General features: G+C 37.3%; 1 protein-coding gene across 1 annotated transcript; it reads left to right on the top strand.

The window, feature by feature from the left end:
• Positions 1-12,540: 12,540 nt before the first annotated feature.
• On the top strand, positions 12,541-13,503 carry LOC118522010 (olfactory receptor 14J1-like). The gene is given in 3 exon segments (XM_078068264.1): positions 12,541-12,635; positions 12,637-13,079; positions 13,082-13,503. Coding segments are annotated over 3 exon segments (960 nt in total).
• Positions 13,504-13,760: the final 257 nt, after the last annotated feature.

Here is a 13,760-nt window from a genome sequence, read left to right as displayed (position 1 = left end):
TCTCTGGAAAGGAGACCCACAAAGCACAGATAGATGTGTTTGCCTTCCTGGGAAGATGCTGGGCATGGAAGTGATGAGAGAATGTTGCATCAACTGTCACAAAGTTCACAGATGGAGCAAGACCAGAAAGAAGCAATAAGTCTGGGTGATCTCACAGTTGTTATCCACTATGAGAACACCTGGTTTACAATATGAATTCTATCAGGTCATTTCACCTTCCTCCCTAGCCCTAACCACTAATTAACCCTAACTGCTAGGTAACTTAGTGTTGGGGGAAACTGGTGTAATTACTAGAGAAAAAATATATTTAGAAAGTGTAGAAAATATATTTGGTGTAAATTATTTCCAAATGAATCCCAAATAAATTAGAAATAATCATTTATTTTTTTAAAAATGTCACTGCCATCTTGAGTCAACTTTAATCAAAATGTATTGGCCACATTTGGTCATCCTCCAACATTTGGTGTCCAAATGTATCATCCACAAGGGCTTTGGCCTCAAAGGTAAGTGAACTCAAGAGGCATTTAGGTCAAAAACATATAAAATAGAAATGTGCACAGGGAAAATCCATAAAAAAATTTAGTCAGTGATTTTAAGTATACGTTATTTTGGCCATAAACCCAAGTCAGTCTTTGTTATGATAAACAATGAGGTCATGCTCAATAATACAGAAGTTATTCTGGGTCAAGAGAGAAAACAATGGACAGTGAAGAATGGTGGGAAAACCTAAGGTGGAAAATATTCTAACCCAAGAAACTTTACTAGTGATTGATGAGTTTGACAAAGTAGAGATCCCTTCACCACGTGAAAGGGTAAGTTAGTCCTATTTCGATGTGGGAGTTATGAGAATATCATGTTGAAATTCAGAGCCTTAATTGATCTATTAGATTTATTTAGAAAAAAATGTTTTATAACTCCCCGCTATAAATTGCCTCACAAATACATTTTAGTCAAAAGAAAGTGAGTTCAGCAAAATCTCAACACTATTGCCTGAAATGAAAATTAAATCTTGTATTTCATTAATGGGTATATGTACCCCCTCAACAGAGTAGTGTACAAGCTGTATGTCCTTTGGGGACAACCATTCGTTATCTTTGACTACAGTTTCTTTGCCACCAAATAGGGTTACCAACACTTGCCTTAATTCAAAGGTTTGTGAAATAATTTTTTTCACAGGACATTGAATTTAATATTTAATATTACAGCTCTATGCCCCATAAAGCAAATCTAGACAACAAAATTAAATTCTAAATTCATAGAGCTCTACAGCATTTTCGACTTGATGACTTAAAAAATCATGGACTTAGTACTCATTCTGAGTCATCAGCACAATTTCTAAGTCATTCTCTCCCTTCTAGTAGATATCCTCAAGTTTCTTTATAAAATCATCCTTTCCAAGTTCGGTCTGTCCATAAATACATTTAGTCATTTTTACTTGTTTCAGTTCTCTGTAGTTATTTCAAACTAATGGATCAGAGTTCCTTAAAAATATGTGCTGCAAGGTCCTAATAAACATGAACAATTTGCTGAAAATCCCTTAGCGTGTTTTATCAAGATCCTTAATGTGGAGGAATAAATGCACCGATGGTGTGAATTCTGGGATCTAGATTACATTTTATATGAATGAGAACATTAATGATTTTTCTGCTTCAATACTCTGCCAGAGATTCTGAAAATTCGGAATTGCAAATATTAAAAATAAAATAACACAAAACATGCATAAAATGTCTCTCCAAAGATAAAATACTCTAGTAAATTGAGATAACCATATGCTATGGAACTTCCTCTACTCACTACATATCAGCACAAATCCTGGTCTTTTCCAATTCAGAATATTCAATCACATTAAAAACTTTTCACAGCACTTGTTAACCCTAGCCAATGAGTGCTGTCTCCTCCAATGACTCCTGTTTGGACTCTTTACCATGTACACAGCCTTTCAGTAGAAGTCCTTCCCAAGCCCCTGTGATATTCATGTTTGTAATTTCTCATATTTCTGCAGATTTATCCACCATGCTCTGGGCATGATAAGTGTTCAGAAAATACACCCAACATAATTGGGTAAAGATATGACTCTTTTTTCCCCCCAAGGCTCCCCTGCACAACCCCACCTTTTCTAATAAAGAAAAGTGCAAGGCTCTGCTTCCTGCCAATGAAGAAAAGGGAGCATATTCACTTTTTGTGGCCCAACTGTAAGGCAGATGAAGTTGGAACATGGAGGGGAAAAGCTTTATTTGCAAAAATAGAGGGTCCCAGTTGTACAAGGGAAGGAGAGCCTGTTCCCTCAATGTTCCTTAATGGTTTCTTTTTTATTTTATTTTATTTTATTATTTTATTTTATTTTATTTTATTTTATTTTATTTTATTTTATTTGAGAGAGATTGGGGAGGGGCAGAGGGAAATGGAGAGAGAGAATCTTAAGCAGGTTCCACACCCAGCAGGGACTTGATCTACACGGGGCTTGATCTCATGACCCTGACATCATGACTTGAGCTGAAATCAAGAGTTGATGATTAACCGACTGAGCCACCCAAGTGCCCCTTTAATGGTTTCTTCAAAACATTAAAAAAAATTCTTTCAATCACAGGGTTTCTCAAATTCATGATTCATTTTTACATGGAACCTCAAATCAATATGATCTAAAATATAGAATGTATCCTAGTATGTATTAAGAAATAATGTTTATAGTATTAATTTATTCATTCTAATAAAGCAGTGTACCTCTGAGAGCTTTTGTGTTGTACTTCTCAGGTGGTATTTGAGGTCACTAGATAAAAATGGCACATCTCCTTGGGTTTGTTAGTTTTACTTAAAAGTCTAGATAGACTTAAAAATAATTGAACATTAAAACTACTATTTTGAATAGAAATGATCATGGATATATTATTTTGTGGAAGTTGCATACATTTTTAAACAGAAACATGGGTTCTCAAAGAAATTTAGTGGTGATATGGGAGGTTGTTCCAGATATGTCTCCCAAACCCTAGGAATATATTTGATTCACCTTCAGGATTATAGATATATCAGAACAAAACCCTGAGATTTAAGCAAAAAAAAAAAAAAGAATATTTAATTCTATAAATGCAACTAATACTTCTGCATGAATTCTGCCTGATATTTTATAAGTTTATATATTTAAATACATCATTAAATGATTTATAGTCCATGCATGGTCAAGCAGGCAAATCAATAGAGTGCAAGGTTAAAAATGGGATTAATAAAGAAATCTTTTTAATACTACTGAAAGTATTACTGAAACATTAGTAAATTGGTCAAATATTACATTAGTAAATTTTGTAAATATCAGTAAGTCATTAAATAGAAAAATGCTTTGTGATATAGACGGAACAATAGGGAAGCCTATTCAATAGGTATATCACAAAACAAAGTTGTACCTATTATTTACCATTTATGGACTACTTGCTATAGACTGAATGTTGGTGTCCTCCCAAAATTCACAGAAGGAACTTACTTTCCATGGGATACTAATTGCACGTGGAGCTGTTGGGAGGTGACTGCGTGGTGGGGGCAGCCCCCATGAATGGGACCGGAGCCCTGCTAAGAGGCCCCAGAGAGCCCCCTGGCCCCTTCTGCCCTGTGAGAGCACTGTGAAACATGGCTGTCTGTGAACCAGGAGGCCCTCACCAAACAAGGATCTCTTGGCTCCTTGATGTCAGACTTGCCAGACTCCAGAACTGTGATAAGAAGTTTTCTGTTATTTATAAGCCATAGTCTATGGTATTTTGTTACAGTAGCCCAAACAGAATAAGACACCATTCATTGCCTTAAAAAATTAATAGATTATTAAAAATATTTAGGAAACAGGGGCACCTGGGTGGCTCAGTCGTTAAGCGTCTGCCTTCGGCTCAGGTCATGATCCCAGGGTCCTGGGATCTAGCCCCGCATCGGGCTCCTTGCTCCGCGGGAAGCCTGCTTCTCCCTCTCCCACTCCCCCTGCTTGTGTTCCCTCTCTCGCTGTCTCTGTCTCTGTCAAATAAATAAATAAAATCTTTAAAAAAAAAATTTAGGAAACATTATAAAATAAGGAAAACAGTGGCATTTTAATTAGCTGTTCCTATGGCGAGGTTTCACTCATGCTGAAAATGTTTATTCCGTGATTCGGTAAACACTTATTGATGTCAAGTGTGTATGTACGTCACTGAACTGGAAAAGAAAATCTGAAGTGAATGAGACATTGGCCTGTTCTCAAAGACTACAAGTCTAGAATAAAACAGATATGAATAAATAAAGAAGGACACAGAGCTGAGAGTCCAGAAAGACTCAAAAAGTTTACTGTAAAAAGGGTCAGAGAAGAGAATGTTAAACAGAGAAAATCTCTGGATACCTGCAGAGGGCTTTCCTTGGGTGTCCAGCTGAACTGTGGTTAACACGAGCCTGCAGGGAACTATCCAAGCTGAGAAGAGAAGGCCTGATGGAGTAGGGGACATGGTGCCTGAGCTTACACCAGGGCTGAGGATGCTGTACGCTCCCAGCAGCCAGACTAAAACACCTCAGGATCATGAGCACTGGGGTCAGCACTCCAAAACCCCAGTGGTGGGCAATAATTAGCCTGAGACTATACACAGCTCTAGTCCCACCTAGCAAATCCTCAGATAAGAGCCAGAGTATCACCCTGTTTCTAAGTAACTGAATACCGAGCATCCAGAAAAAAAAGTCAAGAATATTTATAGGAACACAAATATATCTACTTTCTTACTGCATTAAGACCACATGATTCGGGGAAATAAAATGGGAGTGTCAGTAATGACACAATTTTAAAAATCTTTTCTTTCCTCCTAGTTCTGGCACTTCTCCTGGCACTTCTCCAAAATGAGCCTTGGAGGTCACATTTTGAGAGGTCTGAATCCCCTCATTATTGGAAAGAATGAAACACCAACTTTCCAAGTCAGATTTCACGTGAATAAGAAATATACTATTTTGTTCTAAATCACTGAGATCTGGGATTAACTTGTTACTGCAGCTAAATCTAAGTTACTTGAATAATGATATGAGTAATCCCAAATGTAAGGTATCATTGTGAAAAAATGTTTAAAATTGATACCTGGAGTAAATATCCCAAATAGGCGAAATACTAGTATTCCCATTAAAGCCCATAAACCTATTAGAAACTTTGTGTTCCTCCTTTTTTAAAAAAAATTATTTGAGAGAAAGTGCGTGTGCAGGGGAAGGAGCAGAGGGAGAGAGAGAATCTCAAGCAGACTCCCCGCTGAGTGAGGAGCTCCATCCCAGGACCCCAAGATCATGACCTGATCCAAAACCAAGAGTCAGAAGCTTAATGCACCCAGGTGTCCCTAATTTTGTGTTACCCCTTATATTGTTAGCCATATTTATAAATATAAGCCAGCACATGATTTTCTGATTTAGGTTTATAAAGAAAAACTCGAAGTTTTTTTCTAAATCCACAGCTTGGTTGGTGGGAGGGGTATGTGATAGAGAAAAAGCACAAACAGGTAAGTGGACCAAAGCAATATTCTTTACATTAATTAAATTTATACAAAAAGATGACATCACTTAATATAAATTTCTCCGATTGAAACTCTACCATGCTTTCCAATACAAATATTTTGATTATTCATAAAGAAGATTCCAGGAGAAAGTCTGGGTTAACAATTCTTTGTTGGAGCAAGACATTGCTGCCTTAGAACCACTAGCTTGTGACCAGAATTCCACAAGAATCAGTCTTATTGATTACTTTAATATTCTAGATTCAGGGGTAACAGAAGGAAAAATTTTTGTACAGAATCCAGAATCTTGCTTTAAAAAAATCCTTCATTATATCAGTGTTTTCACTGTATGTCCAGAAACAGGGTTTGAAAATTATTATTTTAAGAAAACCTCTATCTGAATATAACTAATACTTACTATTTCTAGTTTGATCCCAGGGATATAAATAACAAATTTAAATTGATTCATAAAACAGAACCATTTTCTAAAATACATTTTTAAATTTCTCTTGAGATTTCTTCTTTGACCATTATATTATTTAGAAGTGTGTTGTTTAATTTCCATATATTGGGATTTTCCAGTTATCTTTCTGTCATTTTTTTTCCAGTCTTATTGACCTCTAATTGACATATAACATTGTATTAGTTTTAGGTATACAACATGATGATTTGATATATGTATATATTGTGAAATGATCGCAATAAGTTTAGTTACCATCCATCACCACACACAGTTACAAGCTATTTTTCCTTGTGCTGAGAACTTTTAAGATCTACTCTTCAGAATGGGTGGGAAGATGGCAGCAGAGTAGGATGACCCTAGGCTTGTCTTGGCCCAGGAACACAATTAGATAACTATCAAATCATTCTAAATACCCCAGAAATATACCTGGAGACTGCCAGAACAAACTCCACAAGTAAAGGGAGAGAAGAGGCCACATGGAAGAAGGTAGGAAGTGTGGAGATGCGATTTGGGAGAGACATGGATCCTATCACGGCTGCTGTGATGGGGATGAGCTGCAGTTGCAGAGGTCAAGAGACAGGCTAGCACACAGGAGAGTACATGGGGAAAATGAATCCCTATAGCAGTTGGCTTGGAAAGCTAGAGGGGCCAAGTTTTGTGAGTTCTGGCAACAGCGGGGCTTAGAGCTTGGAATTTTAAAGGTCAGTGGGCACAAGCCTGCTCTTGGAGATAAAGCAGGGTAAACAACCCTCAGACATAGAGTGTGGTAAAAGCAATCTGAAGAGCTCCTAGGGCACACAGTGGGGAGATTATTTGCTCATCTCTGAGCATATCCCAGAGAGGCAGCATTCACAGAGAGACCGTTCCAGGAACAAAGGAACTGTCTGATGCCATTTCCCTCCCTTCTCCTCAGCATAAACACAGGGCCACCTACAGTCAACACTCTGACAGTGTGTTCTTGCTTCTGATAGGTGTGAGGTCGTATTTCATTGTAGTTTTAACTGACACATGGATAAAGAAGATGTGATAGATAGATGATGATAGATAGATGATATATGATGATAGATAGATGATATAGATGATAGATAGACGATAGATAGATAATGGAATATTAGTCATCAAAAAGAATGAAATCTTGCCATTTGCAATGACATGAATGGAGCTAGAGAGTATTATGCTAAGAGAAATAGGTCAATCAGAGAAAGACAAATACCATATGATTTCACTCATATGTGGAATTAAAGAAACAAAACAGATGAGCAGATGGGGGGAAAAAAGACAGAAGGAAACCAAGAAACACTCTTAACTACAGAGAATGAACTCATGGTTATCAGAGGGGTGGGGGCATGGGAGAAACAGGTGATGGGGATTAAGGAGTGCACTTGTGATGAGCACCAGGTGATGTACAGAAGTGATGAATCACTATATTGTACACCTGAGACTAATATAACTATACGTTAACTATACTGGAATTAAAATAAACACTTTTTTAAAAAGATCTATTTTGGGGGCACCTGGGTGGCTTAGTTGGTTAAGCATCTGCCTTCAGCTCAGGTCAGATCCCAGAGTCCTGGGATCAAGCCCCACATCTGGTTTCCTGCTCAGCAGGGAGCCTACTTCTCCCTGTCCCTCTCCCTCTGTCTGCTGCTCCCCCTGCTTCTACTCTCTCTCTCTTTCTCTGTCAAATAAATAAATAAAATCTTTTAAAAAAATTTAAAAAATAAAATCAAAAGATCTACTTTTGTTGGGGTTTTTTTTGTACACATAATTTTTATTTTATTTTGTTTTTCTACATATTTGCTCCTATCAGCAAATATTTGAAATGTGTTGGCATAAAGTTGTTCATTGCAGTCTCTTATTATGTTTTTGGTATCTGTAAAAAAAAAAAAAATCTACTTTTGTAGCAACTTTCAAATATACAAGACAGTGTTGTTAACCATAGTCACCATGGTGTACACAGCATCCCCAGAACTTACTTATAAGTGGAAGTTTGTACCCTTTCACCACCTTCACCCATCTGTCCACCCCTGTCTCGCCACCTCTGTTAATCACCAATCTGTTCTCTGTATCTATGAATTTGTTTTTTGTTTAGATTCCATGTATAAGTAAGATCATGCACTGTTTGTCTATCTCTATCTGACTTATTTCACTGACAACCATTTTTAATATTTGAAAATATAGGTCCTTTCTGAGCTATCCAGTAATTTGAATGAATGACATCTAATCACATCTGCTTGCAAACACATTTTTCTACAATCTTCTTAAAGTTTTCAATTCTGGAATGATTCAGTTTTGGTTTGATGAGGGCAATAGATATTATTCTGAGATTTTTTTTTTTGAGTGGTAATTTTGGCAATCATTGGATGCTTTTAATATGTATTGGTTGGATTTACCCATTCTTTAAACAAGGGGAAAAAAAAAAACACCCACCAAGAAAAAAAATCCACCCACCTCTCCAATTTTTATCTGACTTTATATATGCAATATATTTCATTACTTTGTCCTATTTGAACTATTTCATGATTTTCTTTGAATTATCCCACTAATCAATATGTTGAAATATTTGGATTCTCTATTAATATTGATTTTAGCTTCTTTTGATAATCTCCTCCTACCTTTGTCCAAAGCTTTAATGAAAATATTGATGAGATCACAATTTTTTAAAACCAGTGTTTAAATAGCAGATATACTTCTTAAAACTGAACTTCGGAGAATATCTTTTTGATCATTCTGAGTTGTTTTTCCTATTGTTCATGAAAACCTTATAAAAACAAGAAAGATACTCACAGAGATACTTACTGAGGACTGTATATAGGACTGTATTTACTGGGACTCAAAACCAAGCCTTCTGGTTTATAACTTTTAAAACTCAATTTATTAACATTAAAAAATATAAAAATAAGGGAATTTAGAGCTATTTTAAGTGTTGCTCAGATGGAATATAATTTACACTGAATTTTTTATATTTAGAAGTAGTTGGAAGACTAAAATTTTTAAAATTTCATTGTAAAGAAAGTTGATCTCATATTAACTGTTCATACTGCAATAAAAATGCCTTTCCTATAACCATAAGAATTTGAAAACTGAATACATTCACCTTTAGGTGAAAATTAGTCATCTATGGGATTGTTACAATGGGGATGGATTATCAGGCTCAGAGTTATTTTAGAAAAAACATAGTATTTAGATGAAGCTTGAACTCAGTGACCTCCAAGTATTATTTTAATGCTAAGATACTTGATTCTGTAATTATGTATAAGTGTATGTAAACAAATAATTACTAAATATTTCCTTTTTCTAAGTGAGGCCCTCAGAAACAGTTTTAATTTTGTTGGTGACCAGTAAAACTGAAATTGTTAATAGAAAATTGAATTGAAATAGAAATTGAATTCTTAATGAAAAAAAAATACCTTTTACTAGAGAAACCAAAGTCTGAACTTATACTATAGAAAATACATCATATATATTATGTATTTTTCCCTCCCTGGAATGCACTGACTATAAGATCCAGTTAAAGTAAGATAGTAATTAACTTACTTTACACTGAGGCAATTCCTTGGGGGACAGCTGCACCAAACCCCATGCTCTGAAATACCAACCACCCTGAACAGACTTGCTCCCTTGTGCCTGGGCAACACTGGCTGCACTTTGGGTGCCATGGGCTTGTGGTAGGTTAAATGTCCCTGGAGCCTATGCCCCCTGTTCAGCCTTGTATAAATGCATCTCAGTCCTCTCCTTGCCTGAAAATTTCTAAGCTACCAGCTTGACTCTAAAACAAAGATGCTCGGTCTTAGGATTAATGAGATTTGTTCCTACTGACCAAGAGCAGCTCTGGTGAGTGAAACTTGTTCATATTTTCTGAAATTTATAACCACCCTCCTGAGGAGCATAGTCCATGATTTCCTCCCATAACTCATTCACTTTTTGAACTACGTTCATCATGTTTCTAAACCTATGAATCCTCCTGAATAGCTCCAGCAAACCCACAAATGGCCACCAAAATGTAAATTCTCCAATGTGCTTTGTTGTTATTTTAAATTTCCTTTCTTAAATAAATGACGCGATTGTAGTTTTTTCTTCTAAAACATCTCTCTTCCACTGGCTCTGTTATACCACTCTTCCCTGCTAGTTTTCTCCTTCTTCTGTGAATATTCTTTCTCACTCTCTTTGGCTAGTTCCTCTCATGCATATCTCTTGAAATTTGATGGTATCTAAATATCATCTTCAGTCCTCTTTTCTGTCTTTATTTTCCCCTAAAAATATTCTTGTAAGTGCCATTTAAAGGAGTCAGGTTAACTGCTTTTCTATATGATTTGCACACTTTTACTGAACTGGTGGTGCTTTAGGTACCACCCTAGGACTTCTGAGTTCCAGATCCTCATATACGACCTCAAGGTCAGCACACAGTCACCTCAGACTGGGTCTCTCTCATCAGAGTCATCTCCTCTCCCAACCATCTCCCTGTTTCTGTCATCTGTCTTCCTCTCTGCACATCCACCAGCCATAAGGATTTTATCTGCTCATTTTCTCTTGTAATTGTTACCTCTAGTTTTCACACCTATGGATTAGTTCAAACCATCATTATCTCTGGCAATATTTCATCCTTCAGTTTTGGGTTTGTTTTTGGGGGGGGTGGTTTAAAAGATTTTTATGTATTTATTATTTGACAGAGAGAGACAGTGAGAGAGGGAACATGAGTAGGAGGAGTGTGAGAGGGAGAAGCAGGCTGCCCGCTGAGCAGGGAGCCTGATGTGGGGCTCAATCCCAGGACCCTGGGATCATGACCTGAGCTGAAAGCAGACGCTTAATGACTGAGCCACCCAGGCAGCCCTCATCCTTCAGTTTTATGTCCTTCCAATCCAATGTCTGTGCTGTTGCCAGGTGTTTCCTAAAACTTAGTTTCAGTGAGCTCTCAAAATAAATGACAGCAAAACAAAAAGCTACTAGCTCAGTGATTTTCAACCTCTTTCCATTGGTTAGGGATTCATCAATGGAATAAATCACATCTGATGGAGTAACTCAAGTAATTTGATAGTACTGTGTAGAATTGAAATCAATCATGTATATACCCAGTTAAGTAAATATTTCTTAGTGCCGCTGTGTTAGGTTTCATTGCCAAAGTTGGAGAAATGGACAGAGATGGTGAAGGAATTGCCTCATGGTGAAGAAACTCAGTGCAAATGGACTGACCTTTCAAGAAATCTACAGATTTTTAAAAAGAAGTAGAAATCAGTAGAGTAATTCTGACACCCAGAATCATTTTGTCATTCTACAGTATCCCATTTAACATAAAGAGTGACACCAGCCAACCCCCCTAACAATTATGTTACATGTGGTATTAAGGTTTTGTTTGGTTGGTTGGTTGATTATTTTAGGAAATGGGCACTCACTATCTGATATATTTCTTTTTTTTTTTTTTTTAAGATTTTATTTATTTATTTGACAGAGAAACACAGTGAGAGAGGGAACACAAGCAGGGGGAGTGGGAGAGGGAGAAGCAGGCTTCCCACTGAGCAGGGAGCCCGATGTGAGGCTCGATCCCAGGACCCTGGGATCATGACCTGAGCCGAAGGCAGACGCTTAACGACTGAGCCACCCAGGTGCCCCTCTGATATATTTCAAGTCCTAGAGAAAAAGAATAAATAATTGTTTATTCTTATTGGAAGAGTCACAATAGAGATAATACTAGAAAGGCATATACTCTACCATTTAGCATTTTGCCTACAACATAGTAAGAAATAAATGCATTTTAGAAAACCTCATTATTTGTTCAAATGAACTTGATTGAACATATCTGAATCCAAATCATCCTAAGGTTTTAAAAATTAAAAGGACAAGGTATCATCAAACAGTTGTGAGATATATCAAGTTCCAAACCTCAGGACTCAGTGCTTAGTATCAGTGGTGTCTGCATGTTACAATTTTGAGGTTTATGTCACTGTTCAAGCTTTCCCTGGGAAGTTCATTACAACCAAATTTCGTTATTTTAAAAACGTTGAGTGCCTTTCAGAGGCGAACATCGCCCCTACATCTGGACTGTTCCTAGATCCATTTACAAAATGGTACCAACAACCTAATATTAGATGGTTAATGAAGGAAGTTTTACTACATCATTGTAATCCTAAGGTATTGTGTATAAGATGTAATAATACTAGTGTATTGGCACAATCCTCAATGAATTTGTTGACTGGAAAGACTTCATTGTCTTCATCAATTTCTCACCTTTGACAACCCAAACTCTGCTCCAGAAAATTCTGTTGACTTTTTTCGACCTATGTGAAGCTATTGATCACATTTAGGGGTTGTGTTTTTGAATAATAGGGAAAGATTTTTCCTTTTTTTTTATTATGTTATGTTAGTCACCATACAGTACCTCATTAGTTTTTGATGTAGTGTTCCATGATTCATTATTTGTGTATACCACCCAGTAGTAAAGATTTTTCTAAGTTAAATGTTACCTAATCACTATGGGGATAAATTTGTCTTGATTTCCATAGCTCTATGCTGAGTGCACTATTCCTTGACATACAGATATACTAAATATCATACATTCTTTCCTACTGTCGTTTGGCTCCCCAAACAGAGTCATACTTGCTATCTTCAGTTGTGACCATGGCCAACTTGACCTCCATGAGTGGATTCCTCCTCATGGGGTTTTCTGATAACCATGAGCTTCAGATTTTACTTGCATTGCTGTTTTTGGTGACACCTGTTGGCCTTGACAGGCAACCTCCTCATTATCTCTGTAACCAGCTTGGACCATCCCCTCCAGTCCCCCATGTATTACTTCTTGAAGCACCTCTCTCTTCTGGACCTCTGCTTCATCTCTGTCACAGTTCCCCAGTCCATCACAAATTCACTTATGAACAATGGTTACATATCCTGTGGCCAGTGCATTCTTCAGGTGTTCTTCTTCATAGCTCTGGCCTCATCTGGAGTTGCCATCCTCACAGTGGTGTCTTATGACCGGTATGTCACCATCTGTCGGCCCCTGCAGTATAAGACCATTATGAACAACTATGCTTGTAGGCATGCAGTGACAGCTGTGTGGCTTGCTGGGGGCCTCTCTGGGCTCATGCATACAGCTGTGAACTTCTCCATACCTCTCTGTGGGGAGAGAGTCATTCACCAATTCTTCTGTGATATTCCTCAGTGCTGAAACTAGCTTGTTCTCATGAATTCATCAATGAGATTGCAGTGGCTGCCTTCACAACCTCAGCAGCATTCATCTGCTTGGTCTCCATTGTGCTCTCCTATGTTCACATCTTCTCTACTGTGCTGAGGATCCCATCAACCGAGGGCCAGACCAAAGTCTTTGCCACCTGCTTACCACACCTGTGTGTAGTCACCTTCTTCCTCTCCACTGCAGGCTTTGAGTTTCTGCACCCCCCTTCCAACTCCCAATCAGCTATGGATCTCATGTTCTCCATATTCTATACGGTGATACCACCAACACTCAATCCAGCTATCTACAGTTTACGGAATGAAGCCATGAAGGCAGCTCTGAGGAAGGTGCTATCAAAAGGAGAATTTGCCCAGAGAAAGATGTATTTAAAAGCCATTTTTAAATTCTAAATAACCATAAAAATAAAAGGTACTGTCATTACATTCATCTTGTAAGGGTAGGTCTGATTTCCTCCCAGAACTCCCTTCAAACCTTTCTATTCTTCTCAAAATCTGATTCATCAAAATTTAAGATATTATGCTTCTAAGGATAGTGACTTTCCTTCCTCCAATTAAAGTGTTATTTTAAGGCATCTTTTAGGATTTTTGTGTGTGTGTGTGAGAAAAGGTAATGAGTTTAGGTTTTGGCCAGTATAATTTAAAGTTGA

Source organism: Halichoerus grypus, chromosome 3, assembly GCF_964656455.1.
Source record: "Halichoerus grypus chromosome 3, mHalGry1.hap1.1, whole genome shotgun sequence".
NCBI classification, from domain to species: Eukaryota; Metazoa; Chordata; class Mammalia; order Carnivora; family Phocidae; genus Halichoerus; species Halichoerus grypus.
The sequence above is the reverse complement of the archived record's forward strand: the minus strand, read 5'-3'. Positions and strand labels throughout refer to the sequence as shown.